Source organism: Varanus komodoensis, unplaced genomic scaffold (assembly GCF_004798865.1).
Source record: "Varanus komodoensis strain SLA01 unplaced genomic scaffold, ASM479886v1 scaffold2, whole genome shotgun sequence".
Classification (NCBI taxonomy): Eukaryota; Metazoa; Chordata; class Lepidosauria; order Squamata; family Varanidae; genus Varanus; species Varanus komodoensis.
The window spans coordinates 23420547-23440151 of record NW_025335568.1 but is presented as its reverse complement, the minus strand read 5'-3'; the positions used below and the strand labels follow the sequence as shown (position 1 = coordinate 23440151).

General features: G+C 39.4%; 1 protein-coding gene across 1 annotated transcript in view; it reads right to left on the bottom strand.

Moving 5' to 3' along the window:
* Window positions 1-15663: 15663 nt before the first annotated feature.
* EGF (epidermal growth factor) overlaps window positions 15664-19605 on the bottom strand; it is a 50069-nt gene continuing 46127 nt past the window's right edge. Inside the window, exons 22-23 of the mRNA XM_044428506.1 lie at window positions 18436-18541; window positions 15664-15762 (exon numbers count right to left, since the gene is read on the bottom strand). Coding sequence (XP_044284441.1) covers window positions 15664-15762; window positions 18436-18541 — 205 coding nt within the window. The remainder of the gene's footprint in view (window positions 15763-18435; window positions 18542-19605) is intronic.

Below are 19605 nucleotides of genomic sequence, written 5' to 3'. Positions count from 1 at the left end.
GTCATCTGAGAAGAAAATAAAACTTCTACTTTTTCTGACAAGAGATCCTTCATGTTGGCGAGCTGCAAAGTGAACATTTGTTTAAAAGGAACTTAATGCCTCTAATCTCAAAACTATGTCTAAAGGATATGCCAGAAATAGGCAGTAGAATCTTGAGGTTTGCAGTTTGGCAGAAAATTGAGTTTTTAATCAACACATGAGAGATATAATTTCCTGCTCCTGCATTTGCAGAGATAAACAGCATTCTCAAGTGAAACGACTGATCCCTTGAAAAGCCTCAAAAGTTGCATGTGATGCGGAGCGGTGGGCTGTGAGTATTTAAGATGTGCATTTAGAAATTCCAGTGATCTACCACTCCCTCTTCCATAGGGGAAGCAGACAGAGAACAGCCCCATGACCTACCTGCCTATATGGGGTTCTTCCTAAGCAGGGTGCCCATGTGTCCTACATTAGAAAACAGTCCTGCAGGTTGAGCAGCTAGCAGATCTGGTGGTGCCCCCCAGCTCAAACCCATTTTAAAGATAAAGAACCTGAGAGACACTTGACTGAGAGCCAAGGAAAGAGATTGCCAGGGTTTGGGTATGGTACCTAGGCTGAGTACATATACAGGTCACCTAATCAGCCTCCTCCACTATGCTGAGATGTATTTACACACATTATTTCTAATTTATATTTACGCACGTGAGGGGCTTCCACAACTGGGGGACATGACTGAGATGGCCTTCTCTCTGGTGGCCACCCATACCAGCCCCAGCTCAGCTTGCAGGGGTTGCACAAGAAGCCCTCACTCACTCAGCAATTTAATGAACAGGTAGGTAGCTGTCCTTCAAGTACACTGGTCCTAAACCATGAAGGACTTTACATTACAAAAAGAGTACTTTGTGTAATGTTGTTCTTTCATGTACCCCACCTCATAATTTCTGTGTTCAAGTAAGACTATGGCCTGAAGCATATCTAAAAGAGTTTCTATTACATGACATTCTGGAGTTTTTACATAGCTTGCAATAAGAACCTTTTAATTACATTAAATTAAATGTGAAATGCACCTCATTTTTCATTTCATTTGTATTTTATGAAAGGCGGTGTTAATATTACAGCTGCTACCAAATGTTAGGAAGAGAGAACTTTGATGTAAATAAACAGTGCAGTCCTACCGAAAGCTGTTCAGCGTTTGGACATCCCATTAGCTATTCCCACCAGCAACAACCATTTTGAGGAATGGATGGAAAATGTTTAGCCCATCAGCTGAGGAAATTGAGTTAATTTCTACTACTGACCAACGTCTTTGGTAAATAAATAAGGATTAGCAACAGTGCTGCCCTCAGGTGAAAGATGCTCCTTGCATCAGTTAGGAAAGCACTGAGCACATACTGTACATACCCATTTTTCAGCCAGCAAGTCCTGCCACTCAACTTTGTTTATTGCAAAATCAAAAGTTCACAGCTCTGTTATATGATGATTCATAGCTGCCTATTATTTATTTATTTATTTATTTATTTATTTATTTATTTATTTATTAAAACATTTCTATGCCGCCCCTTGCCAAAGCCTCGGGGCAGCTCACAACATAGAATAAAATACACAATAAATTAAAACAATAACAATTAAAATATATACATCAGAATAAAATAAGCTGCCCTGGCCAAATAAAATTCAATAACATTAACATTTAAAATGCTGCTTAAATAAAACGGTCTTCGCCTGGCGCCGAAAAACAAATAACGACGGCGCCAGGCGGACCTCTCTGGGGAGCGCATTCCATAACTTAGGCGCCACCGCTGAGAAAGCCCTCCTCCGAACAACCACCCTCCTAATTTCCTTCACTGAGGGCTCCCGGAGGAGGGCCTCTCCCGCTGATCTCACCTATGAATGTGACTGCTCAGTAGTGTGGACTAGCAAGAACAAAAAGAACTTAGCTGCAGAATTTTCGTAAAAACATGGACACAAAAGATTCCTGGACCAACTTGCATTCTGCACAGCCCCATGAGTTCTGTCCATCCTCTGATAGCTGTACTGACTGTCTTTCTGACTGAGAGCCAAACTACCAAACACATTCAACCTGGTGCATGCCACTGACTCCTTCATCTGTCCTTACTCTGAAGTAAGCATGCAGGATTTTATTTCTTTGTTGCTGCTGCTGCTGCTGCTGTTTGGTAGTATTATTTTCTGAGCACAAAGTAGTTTACATTGCTAAAAATTAAAATACATGAAATAAAACATAATAACAGAACAGAGCACCTTTCCAGCATAAATATGACCTTTCAAACATTTTAAAATATAGTATTTAAGAAACAATTGCATGCAATCCATGAAGCACTTTCACTGGCCTTCTAATTTTCCATGTGCTGGGGGATGGGGTATTTGTTTTTGTTTTGTTTTAAATGTGAAAAAACATCTGCATTTAAAAGAAAAAGTGGCACAGTTGGAGAAAAACTGAATAATGTGTACATTCTACATGCTAAATTGGCTCAAAATATTCTCCAGCACAATGATTTCAATTGAATGCTTTACATTCATTTCCAAGAGTGAGAGTTATTCCGAATGGTCATCCCATCCCTTTTCTTTTCTTCTCTTTTCTTTTCTTTAGAAAGGAAACAGATTGGGATGTCCATTTGCGTCTTTAATATTTAACTTCTGTTTGGAACCTCTGGTTTCTCCCATTAAACATGGCTTTGTGCATGCTGCTTTAGAATGTAAAAAACTTGTTTATGCTGTTTATTTTATTTCTGAATGCAGCTGATAACAGCTGCTTGATTCATTTGCCCGCTTGACTGGATATCCAATTAACTGGTCAAAATCTAAACTGATGTCAATTGGAGATACTATATCTCATAGGATGTTAGCAAATGGGCAGTTTTGATAGTGCCTGGATGTCTTTATTCATCCTGTAATAATTGTTCCCGGTTATATGTCTCGAATGATTAAGTTTAAATAGAATAAACTGATATTAAGATAGGTGTGAAGGTACAGTTTCTAATTCTGTATCTTCTCACATTGTTCATATTATATGTAAAATTCCATATTGGACAAGTATATTCAGAACATCAGTGTTTTGTTTCATAAATTTTCAGGGTGGGTGTTCATCTTTACCAAGATCATCACTGCAAAGGATGCAGCTTTCAGTTGAAGAAGGTGAATTTGCTATTCTGAATCTTGTCCTGTATTATATTAGCATGTGCCAACCTCTGATCTTTTGTTTTTACACTGGAACATGCACCTAGGTCACCTTTTGGAATCTTCGCATATTGTTCTTCTCTCTAAATAAATTGCATTTGTTTCAAGGCATACAAGAATGGACAGAGTACCTCTCATGGTCTCTCACATTAAAACTGTTTGAACCATTTTTCCTGCTAAATTGACTTTGAGCACAATCTAATGTCCTGTCCTTGATGCACAGAAGCATCCAAACACCAGTTCTGGCCATGTAGATGCAACACAGTAGAAGGGAAGAGAAGGAGGCCAGGGTACCATTTAGATATGGCATAAGCTGTCGGCCTCAGCCTACTTCCCTTTCCAGCCCCTGGTTTGCCACTTTCCATTTCTCTGAGTCAAATTTCTGACCCTAGAGAAGAAGGTGGCATGATTCTTTCAGTGCTTGTGTGAGGGACAGGTTGCCATTAGAAAATCTCAGGTGTGGGGGTTCTAACGATTGTATGCCTCCCCCAAGGCAATGTCAGAAAGCCATCAAATTGTGACCTTACCAGGAAAGTTAAGGTAATTTTTTACCTTGGATCAGTACTTTTTACTGATGGGACCTGATGGGAGTTCTTGTCGTTTTCGATCCTGCATGCCAGATATGGTTTACAAGCTATATCTGAGTGACATACTTGCAGCATTTCTTAGTATCCAGGTTTGGTCCTGCTGGTTTTACAGTGTCAGAATCTCCATCAATACTGGAAGTACTTATTGAGACTAAGCTGGCAATGCAACCCATAATCCATGTTTATAAATGCATATTATTGGTGAATAAATACTACAGAGTTTTATTTATTTAGAGGACTTCTATGCCGCCCCATTCACCAAAGCCTCGGGGCAGCTCACAACCATAAATAAATAGAATTCAATAAAACAATATAAATTAACAATATAAATTAAGTCGCCCTGGCCAAAGAATAAAATGAATAAATAATATGAACAATTAAAATAACATTTGAGTAAAAAGGTCTTCGCCTGGCGCCAAAAAACAAATAACGAGGCAGGAATGGAATAGTGAACTGGATTGACTCATTTTTCCTAATCAATAAATTAGTATTTTTTTATTCAGTTTCTAATCTGTTTCAGAGGGCTGTCTTGGTTAAGGCAGAAAAAATGTCAGAGCAGCTCTTGCAACTGCATGTACTTCAGGTTACATTTTATTTTGTGCAAGTGCACCTCTTAATTTCTCCCATCTTTAAAACTATCAGATAATCAGAAACATCACTGGGGATAAACTGCATTCGCAAACAATGCTGTACAGCTTTGCACAACTTTCCCTAACAAAGCTTATGCAATCTATTTTGGAAACAAAAGCCTTTTCCCTTACCTCCTTTTCTACAACTCTCATGGAATTGGTTTTCAAGAAAAATTGGTTTCTACTATCAAAGAACCTTTCTGACTAATTGAAAACGGATGAGCTTCCAGCAACTATAATGCCACTTGTTCCTTCAAAGGAATACCTCCCAAGTTGCTAAGGTACTGCAGGTGTCAATGATTAGGCAGTGATCGTACCACCAGGGATGTATGCCCTGGGGTGGGTAGGGAATGGAAAACACTTTTTCAGGCTCCAAGAAGTTCTAGAATCCTGTAAATGGGAGTTGTTACAGGATTCTCATAAGAAGAGAAGAGCCCTGCTGGATCAAACCAAGGGTTCATCCAGACCAGCATTCTGATCACAGAGGGACCAACTAGCAGCTTAGGAGAAACTCACAACAGCAACTGGTGCACGTAGGCCGACTGCCTCTGATACTCAAGGTGGCAAAAAGCCTAAGATGGAATTGCTTTTTTTTTTTAGAACAGCCACACACTGGGTTGACACTTCCATAAGAAGACCTCTCCTTATATTCCATGGTTGCTAAATTTTCTCACTAAGGAGTTCTTAGTGAGAGACTGTAATCAAAGCGCTTTTGCAAGTCAGAGTAGGCAATGTCTGCCTGATCACCCCTGTCCCCAAATTTATGGACACGTTCAAAGAAGTCTAAGGTTACTGACACAAAATGTTCCTTTGCAGAAGCCACATTGTTGGTATTCTCAACAGGGCTTGTCTTTAATAATGTTTTCAACCAATTTGCCCAGAACAGACTTTAACCTAACCAGCGTGTAATTTCCCAGATCCCCTCCCCTGGATTCTTTTGTAAAAATAGGTGTTACAAAGGTGATTCTCCAGTTTCTGGTACAGAGCTGATCTTAGGGATATGTTACACATGTATTTTATGGGATCAGTGACTTCATGTTTGAGATCTTTAAGATCTTAAAGATCTTTAAGACCTCTAGGATGGATTCCATCTGGGCCTGGTGATTTATTAATGTTCAATTTGTCATCAAGGCTGAGAACTTTATCTTTGCCACTTTTAGTTCCTGAGACTACATTCTTTTTTTGTATTTATTTTTTTCCATTTGTTAAATACAGTCACATACAGGACCTTGCTTATATATCTATACATAATACAATTAATATGTTATATCGTTTCTGCATTGTGGTCTCTGTGCGTAATACAGGTGGGCTTTGCCCAGAGCAGAAGGCTTGGATCAGAAAGAAACTTCCACAGCAAAATTTCACAACATGGGCAGCAGCCCCCACCCCCCCACCCCTTCCAGGTCCCGGGGAGAGGGGGTCCCGCCCACTTCCTCAGTTTCTTTCTGACTGCGCTAGTTGCTGCATCACTTGATCGGATCAGCTTCTGTATCAGTTTTTTTCTACTCACCATTTTTTAGATCTCTAAGTCTGTAAATACCAATTCCATTTCATGACTTGAATTGCACAGATTTATCTTGAAAATTAAATTTGGGATGTTCCAAAATAAAAGAGACACAGGAGGAGTTGAATAATTCTTATATTTATACCATATTTGAACAGATAAAGTAGTGAAAGGGTTGTCTTTATATGTTGGGAGTTTTGGCTAAAAAAATGAGGCAGTGAAATTAGTATAATCAGATCCTTCCATCTGAGTCAAGTCAGGGTCACTATTCATAGACTCATAGTATTTTATTAAATTTATTACTGCCAATCCACCCTTTGAAGTAGGCCGCTATTTTACGCTGTTTATACGTCTTAAGCTTTTATTAGTCCCAGCTATAAATCTTCCCCATTTTTTGCCAGAATTCTATGTTTTTAACATATGGATACAAAGGCATATTTTGAAACAATAAAAATGTGGGAATATATGAGCACTTACTATTACAAACTTACCCAATATAGATAAATTTAATTTCTTAACTTTTGCCTTCATGAAACTATTTTTAAAAATTTCTATAAATTAATTGATTCATATTTTGCTTATCCAGAATAAATTTATATCCATTATAAATTTCCCACTCAAATAGACTTCAGGAATATCCCATAATAATGCTGGCTTTACTTCATGATTATTATTCGTATCATTAAAATTAATATGATTTTATTTTTCCCAATAATGTGTGGATTTATGACTTTCTTTTTGGAAACATCATTTCAGGCACAGGTATCTGTCCTATATCTTCTGCAGTGAAAGACTCTCCATGTCTTAATATTCTTTTAACACCATTATTATCTGATGGCCCAGCTGCTTCCCTAGTTGGATTCGTAATGTTGCTATATTTAACTAATTATTTTTGTCTTTGATGCTGTTAGTGTTATGCTTCTCAAAATTCTCTTTTAAGAATCTTATTGTCTTAAGATGTTAAGACAACAACATCTCTTATTGTCTGCTTACCTTTCCTTTGTTTGGCTAAGACATCCCTTTTCTGAAGGCAAAACTATTTGAGCTGTTGTTGCCTTTCTCAACCTGTAGGAGACATCCTAGCGAGTGCTGGGTAACCTCCAGTTGCCTAGGCTTTCATGTTACGGTGCTCATGTGCTCCCATCGAGGAAGTGACCACCAGCCCTCTTGCCATCTGCAGCCTGTGTGCCACACTGCATTCCCAAGTGACTAGCAACTCTCTCGAAAAATGTTCACAGGTGGAAGGGCTGGCGCTGCAGAAGGAAGCAGGAAGTAGAAAAGATCTGTTCCATAGACAAAAAGAATGTTAGGATCCAAGCCTTAGGCTACTCTCCTATATCTACCCGTAAGCAGATATAACTAGGATTGTACTGTTCATCTTGAAGGTGCCACAACTTTAATTTTCTTTTCCTGCAGCAGATTGACACAGCCAATCCACAGAATAGAATGCATGCCTTCTTCCAAATAAGCCATCCCTGTACACTGCAGAGTGAGATAGGCCTTAGCAGGTGGAAGGAAGGAAAGAACTGTTAAATAGTTCCTGATATTTTCTGAATATCAGAGAGTCTGTTGTGGCAATACCTACAAAGATCCTTGTGGAACACTGACAAATTTCATAATAAATGTCAGTCTCTAAGGTACCACAAGGTTCACAATGTACTTTTCAACACAGTTCGCTATAAAATAAAGCCTATGGCCTATGCTGTTTGATCATCTTTAAAAAGGGAAGAATCTGCTCCCTCTGCTGGTACAATATCATGCGGGAAGAGTTACCCTGTTCTGTTTCTTCAAGCAAGAAAAGAACTCCACTGGAATATCTTCTCACTCTCACCCTTACCTCTCCCTCTCCCTCTCCTTCAAGCCCATTGTTCTTTGTTCCCATATGACGTTCATTAGTTATTTTATTTATTACGATGCATAGATAGATCTTCATCTGCACGAATATAGGCATCCCTTCTTATCCTCATCACAGAGATGGCTGCGGGGATATAGAATGAAAGTCTTTTTTATTTCTCCCTGCACCCCCCTCCTTTTAAAATAATATGAACCAAGTTGTGCAGGACCAAGCATAACCCAAGGCTTGAAAATATATCTCTGAGACCAGGAAAAAAATATTAGGTGGAAAGAAGATGAAATTCAAAAATGATCTCTTTACTGGTGGTGAACTATCATATCTTACACATATAAAGATTTTGATTAGAGCTATTCCTAATGAAAGAAGGTGCGAAGAGTTCAACCAGTTCAGGAATTATTAATACTAGGCATTGTCACCAAATATCATTTGTTCCTCAGATCTAACTTATGGAACCAATCCTGGATTGAGTTCTGTGCTGGTACACAAGTCATTCCACAGCGCTGCAGCAAGAAAGAAATGGAAAGCTGGGTTGTCCCAAAAGGCTCTATTGGAAAAAGCAGCTCTATTTGGCTCTTCCAATCCCGATCTGTTTCCATTCAAACAGGTTATTACTATGCAATTTTAACAACTGGTGCTCAAGTTTGCTTGCTTTCTTATTCCTTCTCCATGTCTTTTGCTTTTTCTGTCATGTCTTTGGGTTGGGAAAGATACAAGCTGTTATGTAAATAGTCTGGGGAGAGTTTGGCTAAAGAAGAGAGTAGCTTAAAGTTAAAAGACCATCAGAAGGGATAGCTACAGGGACCTTGATATGGCCCATCAACATTTAGTACCTGGCTACTAGACTAAGTACACACATCCTAGCATCTTGGAATTAGAAGGGGCATTTAGTCCACCCCTTGCTCAGAGCAGGAATCCAACTTAAAGCACCCCTGCCCAATCTCTTGAATACCTCAAGCAACTAAGAGGTGAGAGCATTATATTTCTATTTTAATTGCAATAGGTATAAATTAGCACTTGTACTTTCTTCGTTTGACACCCTTTTTACTTCTCCTAAAGATCTCCTTGGAATTATTGATTTTTGGGGTCTAGCTCCATAAGGGACACAAAACCCATGTAAACAGCATCACATCTGTTTTCAAGTTTGAAAGAACCTTTTGGGAGAATCAAGCACAGACCTCTCACAACAGAGATGCAGCTTTGCCTTTAGAGATGTAGCATGACCTTTAGTGTAATGTAGAAATAGGATCCTTCAGAATTACATCTATCACAATTGGCCTGGAAAGATCCTTTGGAAAGTGTTCTTCTATGAAAGGCTATGAAACAAAGTATTTCCAATTTGAAACCCTTTTTCTTCCAGCTCTGAAAATCATAAACTTGACAAGTCTAATGGAATCTAGCAAAGTTTATCCATGCCCTGAGAGGGAAAGAGCTATGCATAATGCAGTGGTACAAATGCTAACAGACTCTTGAAAGAATGTTTACATTTATTTTTTATAACCCTGAGAAATTGATCTGTAAAGTAGTCCTGCCAGAGGTTGCATCTGGGCCCTGAGTGGCCTCCAAAGAGAGCAGCCTGTGCTCCTTCCGTCACATCTGGTGTGTATTTACAGATTTCCAAAGAACCAGGATTCACACTTCAGCTGGTTTATTCCAGGCAAATGCACTCATGCGGTCAAATGTATAGAAGTTGAATAGTAAAACAGCAGTTTTGCAAAGTGTTATTTTACAATCCCATCAGTCTGAAGCACACCTCTGCAAAACAGAACATCACTGCAGTCACTCAAAAAGGATATTGCATGTAGTCATAACACTGAGCATCTCTTTCAGCTAGACAGAGTGAAAAATACCATTCTTTCCTAACTATATTGCATCTCTCAGCACTGTTCCCACTCAGCAGAAGAGAGGACAGAGAAATGCATGTACAACCTTCAGTGTCTTCATCAGTTTTTATCTATTTTACATTAAAATAAAATGGAATGTGATATACAACTCACTAAGAATTATGACCATTTTCCCTTGATCCAGCTGAAGCCCTGATCCCCAAGTCACTTAAGGCAGCTTACCTGGATTTCATCTGACAGCAACTGAGTTCACAGATCAGTTTAAAAAGGCCACATGGATTTACGCTGATTTTGTTTAGTTAGCTTTACCAAGACTTTAACTAAACCCAATCTAAATCTATGTACTCTACCCTACTTGGTGGCAGATCAGGTGGCTTGTTTTCCCAACAGGACCGGCAAAGAACTCATTTGCAGCTAACCCACATGTAAAAACACTATGGCCGTGAACCTGTGATCCATCTGGTTCATTCCAGCCCTCATACACAAGGGTTCTCCTGTTGTCTTCGACTTGATGGGTGTTTTAGGAAACGCAGAATTTTAACAAAAGAGTGCTGCATGGAATACTTCTTGCAAGATTCCGGCAAGCCAGAATAGGCACCTTAGTTTTTTGTACCTCCCCCATCTCCCTGGCCCATAGACAGCCTGCATTCTATACCCAGAGAACGTGCCCTGTCTGGTTTTGTGCCTGTTTAAGCTGTTTTTGTGCTTCTCCACCCTCCATTTTTTCTCCCCCAAATATCTGCTATACTTCCACAAATTTGCGGTCCCCCCAAGCCTGCTGAATTCCCTTTTTTTGCAGAGGAAGGAAGCACTATTTATGAGTATCTTCACCTGGAAAATAAGTTCGGTGTAGCACATATCTATAGCAGTCGTATTTATTAATTGCCAAAAAGAGAGGAAATATGTCTATGAAAAAGGTGCATTTGTGTATCACAGGTGCATATGCTAATTTATATGCGAGGATGCAATTTGAGTAATACCAGTTATAACTTAAGTAGGAATGGAGTATATATCACTACAGAACTGAATATTGTGGCCAGGAGGCTGGTGGGCCTTGCTTAATCTGCCAGCCTCTGAGCTTCTCCTTTTCCTTCTTATTGGTCTGGATTTTTATGTCTGACTTAGACTGTGAAAGCACTTATTTATTTATTTATTTATTTAGTGTTTTTGTATGCCGTCCCATCGCTTATAGCCTCGGGATGGCTCACATAAACAGAGGACGAGCTGTAGAAAAGAGGCCATCCAAACTAAGGATTCAGATCTCGCTCTCCGGGTTTCCCCAGATGGCCCCATCCACTTTTCCTCACCCCACCCTCTTTCCTCCACCAGCAGTGGAAACAATAGTCATTAGTGTTTATCCATCTTTCATTAAAAACTATCAGGAAATCGAACCATTCTAAAAGGCCAAAATGGTTCTTTTAAGACTTAATTACTGGCACTAGGAATTTTAAGCTAAATACTGGCATTTGAAGAATTTTGGCCCTAACCCTCAACTCCCCGCACTACTCATGCAAACCCTGAGAGGCTTCCCCAGACTGAATTTATCACTCTGACCAAAAGAGGTTCTATCCTCCTTGATCTATTACGCAAAGTGTTCCTTTTTGATAGCAAACGATAGTATTTGGGCGTAACAATCTGACAGTAAACATTATGCATTTTTCCCACTGCAAAAAAAGGTCATGCAAGTTCTGATACGCTTTGAAATATTACTTCAAATGGTTATAAATGGATGTATTTCATCTATAAACTCACCTGATTTAAGTACAACTGGCTGATGAAGACCAATTGTGATTATGATAACAAATTGGCATAAGAAACAAGGAGGAGATGTGGTTTAAAATAAAGTTAGAACTTTCCATTTCTCCATTTTCTACAGTTACATTTGGGAAGAATAAAGTTTCCACATTTAAAATCTCTGCTCTTTGTTGCTGTACATTCCAGGGACAGATCTCCCAACTGTTTACTACAACCTTTTCTGTTCTGTCTGTTGGTAAGTTACTGTACTGCTCTACAGATTTTTGGAAACCAATCTTTCATGAGAGGCAGCTATTTAAAGAACTTAGCCATGCTCCAGGCCTTTCCCACCATATTTTCAGTGAACTGGGTGGCACGTGATACAGTCCAGATTCTGACCAAGCACACTGAGAGCTGAGGTGTGGGGAAAGAGAGAAACGAGCCATTTTCAAGGTCACTTGAACAGTTCTTACATTATAAAAGCTTGTGTTAGTTTTGGCAGAAAACCATGGCATTGTTTACTTAGAAGGCTATTGATCAATTCCTCTCCCTCCTAATTCTTCTTATACCAGTGTAATGCCAGGTCATTTCCCAATTTGGTTCCATGTGGCTCACAAAAACAATTTAAAATAGAACAAAACAATAAACTACTTTAAAATACAATAAAGCAGAATAAACCAGCCAACGACCTACATAGCCACTTACAGGCCAAAGATCAGCCTTTGCCTGCTGTCAGAGTGGTGGCAAAGAGGGAACAAAGGTGACCTGCCTTGAAGGGTGTACCACAACCTGGGAGTGACTGCTGGAAAGGCCCTTTCTCTCTAATGCTACTTGTTCCATAAAGACAAGCCTCTCCTGAAGATCATGACCAGGCAGGCTCTTATGGGAAAAGGCAGACTTTCAGACAGCCTGGCCCCAAGCCATGTGGCCTTTATAGGTTAAAACCAGCATTTTGAATTCTGCCTGGAAACAAACCAGTAGCTGGTGAAGCTGCTGCAACAGGGGAGTTAGGTGCTACCTGTAAACACCTGTAACCAATCAAAAGTCTGGATGCAAAATGAAGGACCAGCTGATGCTTCTAGACAGTTTTCAAAAGCAGCCGAACATGGAACATGTTACAGCATCCAAACAAGCTGTAAGTAATGTATGTGCATTTATAGCCATTAATTAAATGTAAGGATTCCCTTCCCTATATATGGGTCTTTTGACCATCTTTAAGAATTATAACCCGAATGAGTGCTTTTCACAAAGACACCAACATAGCTTCAAGAAAAGAAGGGGTCTGAGTGAAGAATGATGCAGAAGTCAGGCATTTCCTCAAATCCTTATCTAGCATCTTTAATTTATTTATTTTTAGTCGAGAATAGATAAATGCAGATCAGGCCAAAGCAGATTGGGATCTTGGTATGTAGGAGAGAGGGAGCTTTTAAGAGATACACAAATCCAAAATTGATAGAAGGCTCATACCCTTGTTAGGACAACCAAAATACCACAAAATAGTGATATCATTCAGAATCTGAAGAAGGGACTTTGGAGGTCATATGCCTTATAATTTTAGATAATGATGCTTATAATATTCTCTGTGACTAACAACATATTGATTAAAAGAGGATTTCCTCATGATGGCTAAGGCAACAATATGTTTCAGTATTTCTTATGTGGATTCCAAGAAATCAAATGATGATCTGAAAGCAGTGTGAGCATGCAAATGTAGAACTGAAAATATGTATTTAAATGGGGAATCCTGCACATGCTTATTTGGGAGTAAGTTACAGTAAAATAGGTGAAACTTAATTTGGAGTAAATATATGTATGCTTAGTACCTGGAAATAATTTGAGTCATCAGAATAGAACCAGGTTCTTTTACCTAGCAATAATAGATTCTTCCCCTAATTAAAGAAACCTTAGCTGACCATGAGTTTTAGCCAATCCAATATTTAATCAATTGAATTGCAAAAACACGCATAATAATAACTCAATAGTCTGGAAAAAAAATCATGCTTTCTTTGTTTTTGGATGAAGCACACACATCAAAACAGGTATAGAATAAACATTCTGTCTATGATGGTGCTGCCCGTCATTTTTGTACTTCATTAAATTTAATGTACGTTTTAAAAAAATCTGCCTGATTAATCAGCATTTTAAAATAAGTAATCTAACCAATTAGTGAAACACTGTGCTTCTAGCAAAAACCAATGAAATTGACAGAATACAAAATAAATCAATTTTGTTTCTGAAGCCTAGGCAGCTTCCTAAACCACTCTGGAATTATTTCTATGTTAAGTGTAAAAATAAATAATCTCCATTCCTGGACAGTCAGTTTTATAGATTTCATAGATCCAGTACAGGCAAACCAGTTCAATACCAAAATATATTTTCTTCTAGTTCTTGCAATAAGCTTATGTTGATGAAGCACTATTCCGTTCCATCCCACTTCAGTCCCGAATATTCTTGACTTGCTAAGGAGGTGGCATGCCAGTCTTTAGCCTCCTAATCACTACTGTGTGATTGGCCATGTGGGCCCTGTACTGTTTTAATAAATGCTACTAGAAAAAAACCTGGACTATAGCATCTTGCTTATCCAAGATCTTATGTTCACAAGTGTGTGTGTGTGTATGCAAGCATGAGCTCGCACTAATGCGCATGCACTTTTCTTTTCTTTTTTTAAAGGCTGCTTCCTAACATAAAAGGAAATGCAAACTGCACTTGCAGAGATTCTCTCTCTCTCTCAGTCATGTGTGTTTGCTTGTTTATTCTTTGTAGTGTCTATCTGTTTCATGGAAAGTCTTCTGGTTCTGTTCATCAAGTTTTCAACAAGAATTCTGCATAGCAGCATACTTGTTATTTATGGCAAATGCTGTTGAACTGGTATCCATTTGCCAATGGCAAAACTTGCAAGATTGCATAATCTCCAGCAGAAGAAACTTTCAGAAGCTTACCTTGCTGTAAAGTAATAATAATAGTGTGAATACAGATACAGTGAACAAGAGGTTTTGAAGCAGCGTCTTGATTTATTGCTCAAACATAGTTAACAGCCCCTGATAAAGGCCCCATCTAGGGTTTTAGGGTTGGCACATGCAGTATACAAATCCGCCTTCTCCACAAACTGCTGTCCTGGAAGAGCCCATAGCTCACAGATTCAAGCCCCAGGATCAATCCCCTGGCAGGGCAGGCAGATTTCTTGCCCAAAGATGGAACGCCTCTGCCAGTCACTGATAAGAATGCTGGGCTTGATGCCTGATTTGGTCTGAGGCTGCTTCATAGGCTGCCATCTCCTTGAAAGGGTTGTTCCTCTTGCACCTCATCTCCATTTCCAGAAAAGTATTCCTGTGTACCTTAAAAATGAGGAGAGGTGAATCTGCCAGTTTTGGTACCGCCATTTCTCATTTCTCCTATTTAGGTTTAGTCTTCTACTTTGAGGGAGAAAAACGCAAAAATAATTTGTGCTTGTTTTCATGCTGATTTTTCACTTTACACACATCATAGAGCCTTCTGTGTGTGGGTGTATTGTAAACAGTTTTCCTAATCTGATGCTATTGTGAATGTAATTTTCACTAATATATTTGCGTGTGCATTTACCTAATATATGCATTTTTGTATGAATGCTTATGGCAGAACTCCTTTGCAGTATTATGATTTGAAGGTACAAATGCAGGACAGGTTCTCACTAAAATGAAAACTGAACTACTTTCTCTACTTTCTACTTAGAAATTATAGCAAACTCAATATTCAGAGAACTGCTTTTCTGAAAATGAAGAGAAGGTCCCCTTTTTCATGTTGTGTACATACAAAGACAGCTGATATGAGTATCTTATGATCAATACTTCTATACCACTTAATATGATAAAATCACTCAAATGATAAGTGATTGAGCTATTTTTTCTCCATAAAATCTCTCAAATAAGCCTCTGTCGCCAGGATGCGTGTCCCTTATCTGAGGCACTGCTGCCTGACGTTAGCAATGGCTGGCCTTTAAAGTTGTATTTAGAATGTATCAGCAGTTCCAGAGAGAGCATTTCCAACACCCTCCTTTGTACTTCCAGGCATCTCTGGTATGAACGAGCAGTGCAGCATCTGTGTGGGTCTCATCAGAACGCTCATGCAGAAATAGTTTCTAAAGAGCATGCATTGCTATTCACTAGTGAGCACCCCCACCCCGGCCGCCGCCACCCACGTCCCACAGTCAGCTTAGCAGAAGGGTTCTGTGATCTGCCTGCATTAAAGAGGCAGAGTAAGGATGCTGTGAGCATGCGGGTGGGGCAGGGAGGTGGGGTGAGAGTTACTTCCTGGGTGTTTAGGGATGGCGTTCCACTGAAGCAACTGCAGGTCATTCTGTGATTCACAGGACTAGGATTTCCGGGTAGCTGGACATGGCTGCGGAGAGTTCTATGACATCTTCTACCAGTAAACAGGATCCAGGTTTCCATTGTTCAAGCTGCTACACAAGAAGAAAAGAGAGCAAAGTTTTTCAGAACAAACAGAATCCACAAGTGCAGTAACGGAGCTAGGCAATTTCAAAAAATGGACTTAATAGCCTTACGGGAGGCCCCTTTAGATGGTCATCACCTGTATGACTTCAGTTGTGAAGCATGTGGCTCAAATTTCTTCTTTGTGGTCTCTGTGAATCACACATAGGGAATTTTGTACCAGAGCAGAGCCTAAGCTTTGCAACTGCATCTACATTCCAGCACGTTCAAGCAACAGCAATGCGCTGTTTACCAGCCCTAAAGCAAAGCAAATCTGTGCATGCAGTCTTTTGTGTTAAACTTACTTAAATCAGAGCATAGTTATAATTAAGGGAATACATGAAGTAAAATGCTGCATTGGAGAGTATAACTTGAGAATTTGTTAATGTGAATAGCAACAAAACAAGGTTTTATAGTAGAAAAAAATAAGAGGAGGACTGGCCAGCCTTCCCCAATTTTGTGTCTTCCAGATGTTTAGCTCCTAACCTTTGGCCATGCTGGCTGGGGCAGATAGGAGCTGAAGTCCAAAACGCCTAGCTGAAGAAGGTTTCTGTAGCATAAAAACAATTTATGAAAAGTCTCTGGATGCATTTTAAGAGGTCTATCAATATTGGCTTTGAAACTGTAAGGGGTGATTTTTAAGATAGAAACTGCCACTTAATACTTCCCCCTCTCTGTCATCAGAAAGATGATTTTAAATCAGATATCAACTACATTGGCTACATGCTGCTTGGAGTGAGGGCATAATTATCTCCAAGGATATAAGATGGAGTTCCTATTCTCCAGCATGTGTTGCTTATGCAATTATTACTCATTTTTATGAAATGCCCATCACTGGAAGTATCTCAGACCTGATTTCTATGTCACCTCAATGATGTGATTGCTGCAGAAAATTCAGGCTGTCTGGGGAACTCCTGGGTGATTGTCTCAGGGAGTGGTCTGAATTAAATAATGGTACTAGAACCATCTGCTGGTGTGCATAAAACTGTTCTGCCATATACCATTTCACACAACTTGTTCTTCACTAGTTCAGCTCCTACACAGGTTAGAATCTTGATGGCAAACAGGCTATTCCAAATAATAAGAGAATCAGATCTGGAAAATTTGCATTGTTCTTTGTATTGCTAAATTTTCCAAGTAAAGACATTCCCCAACAATGAAAGATAATCCTACTTACAAGGTTCTGAAAGGCAGAAATAACCAAGATCTTCTGTACTGCAGTCTGTTGCATTAACAAATCTGTCTGTCTTGATGTGGTCATATTCCATCACAGTGATTAACTATAAAATGAATGATACACACATGCCAGTGATACATAGGTTCTGTGTACTTAATGTTCTCAATATGCAAGTTTTATAGGAAATGTACAATGTTTATTCATTTCAATAGTACATGAATATCACAGTTCATCCGCCTCTGGCTTTTTAAACACCTTGGAATCAGAGAGTGTCTATTAATGTTTTTTTGGCTTCCGAAAGTTTCAAAAATTATAGTTTTTTTTAATCAGGTGCTTACATGGAGGTATATAAAAACAACCTTAAATGTGTCTAATTATTAATGTTCTCCATCAAAAACTGCCTCATTCCTTTCCAATTTAGTTCCTTGCAACTTTGAGGACCCTCATACCAACTTCTGGTAAGGCTAGGCTAAAAGATTTTTGATACCACTTTGGATAACCCTCATGAAATGGAGACATATACTATCAAACTATGCAATGCAGAGGAGAGGAGAGAAAATAAAACAAGAAAAATATGTCACAGCAGATTAAGCTAGATTTGATTTTATTGACTCAGTCCAATATTTAGATCTTTAATTAACCCTCATACTGAATACAAATTATGTTAGTTACTGGGATTAAGTGTAGTAGCACCTGCTGCTAAGGGTGGCTTTTCTCAGTAATAGTTGAAGCCTGAAATGGACATGGTAGATAAGAGACATGTTTTGCACCTCACCCTCTGGATTATAGAAGGAAAGAGGAAAGGCTGGTAAGAAACACAATTTGTTTAGCTACAATATTCAGCATTTAGATAACTTTGCCCTGTCAGAGTCATTCTCCATATATAAGGGAATTAATAAAATAAGATCTCATCAGATCAGTTCTTCTTCTCTTTGTTTCACTTCAGCCACCCAAATAAAGTCAAAGCTGCCTCTGCAAGAAGGCATGTAATCTCTTCCAGTCCCTCAGAAATAGCATGCAAAATGCTTGGATTGAGATTCTGCATCTAGTGAAGCATGAGCTGCCCCTCTGACTTGGGCTGGGGAGCAGGCAGACCTAGCCCTAGCCCTGAAAGCGTTCAGGATCACAGCCATGGTTTCTAAGGAACAAAGTGCATTTGCATCTTTGCTGGGAGAATCAGTCATGTCATCACATTGGTATTCCTTAATTTAGAGCATGCCCCTCCAACTGTTGTGTGTGGAGCTAACAATAACACTGTCTCCTGCCTCCTGGCAGCTGTGAACTTTGAAGGATAACATAACAATGAGGTAAGAGGAACAGGGGCTCATCACAAAGTACTTAATGACCCCAGTGGTTATTTAATATATTTAAGATGTGAATTATCTGATGGATAATCTCAAATGGATCACTAATGCCCTTTGATCCTTTCTTCTTTCTCTCACTATTCCATGTTTTAATATAGAATTACCAGAGGCTTATTGGTTGGTGGCATGGTGCCCTTCCTGTCATCACTGCTGCTGCTGTCTTTTATTTCTTCTGCACAGGGTTCCTTCTTGTAAAACCTCAGTTGCCTCCTGTAAAAGGAAATGACCAAGAAAATTAAAAGCCTGGAGGGGAAAGGGATGCTAGCCATGCAACACCACTCAGGCGCTCATTCATCAGATGCATTTGATGAACTGGATAGTGTCCAGAAAAGCTTATACAAGTGTAAGTCCTCAAGGGGCCACAAATGCTTATGCTGGCTTTTCTGCAACAGACTAGCATGGCTACCCTTCCAGAAATCAATTGTCTGGGCAGCTGAATTCCATGTCATCACTTATGCCCAGTCATTGTGATACAACGTCAGTTTGTAACTGGTGGATCACAAACCACTGATGACATAGAGTGTGTTGCAGTGGCTGGAGGAGGAGGAGAGGTCCTCAAATGCGCTTTGGGCAAAATGTGTCTCTGAGTCCTGAAAAGTTTGAAATTTACCAATACAGTGTTTATAGCAGCCTTCCTCAACCTGGGGAGCCTCCAGATATCTATTTGTTCTGCAAATACCAGTACCGCTATTTATTTTCTGTGGAGTGGGGAGCCCAGATTTGCAAGATACAATTATGATAAAATACCATGAAATAAACCAATAAAACAACCCTGGGCATGGTAATATTAATTGTCAGGAACAGACTCAGGAGAACAAATGTGTCTAAGGGTGTCAGAAGAAGCACTCCACCCTAGAAGCCTGTCATATTTATATGGCACTGAGTCTGGTTACAAAACTAAATGAGGGCCAGTCTTCCATCTCGAGGTATAACATACAAAAGTTCAAAGCCAGGGTCCTGTTTCCTATAACTTTAGCAATGACATTTTCTCATGCAAGTTAGAATTCCCTTATTTCAAATGGGGGGTGGGAGGGGTCAATCATTGTTGGTCCTGCTATAGAGAAAGTCGATCATCCTTGCAATTGGACACTTCAGTCCCAGTGAATGTAAGTTCCAGTGATTGCAATGGTACTTGAACATAAATTAGTTTGCTGGATTTATTTATTTATTTATTTTTCGATTTATATCCTGCCTTTTTCCTGCAAAGGGAGATCTGCGGGAGAGTCCCTTCTCCGGGAACCCTCCATGAAAGAAATTAGGAGAGTAAGTACCCG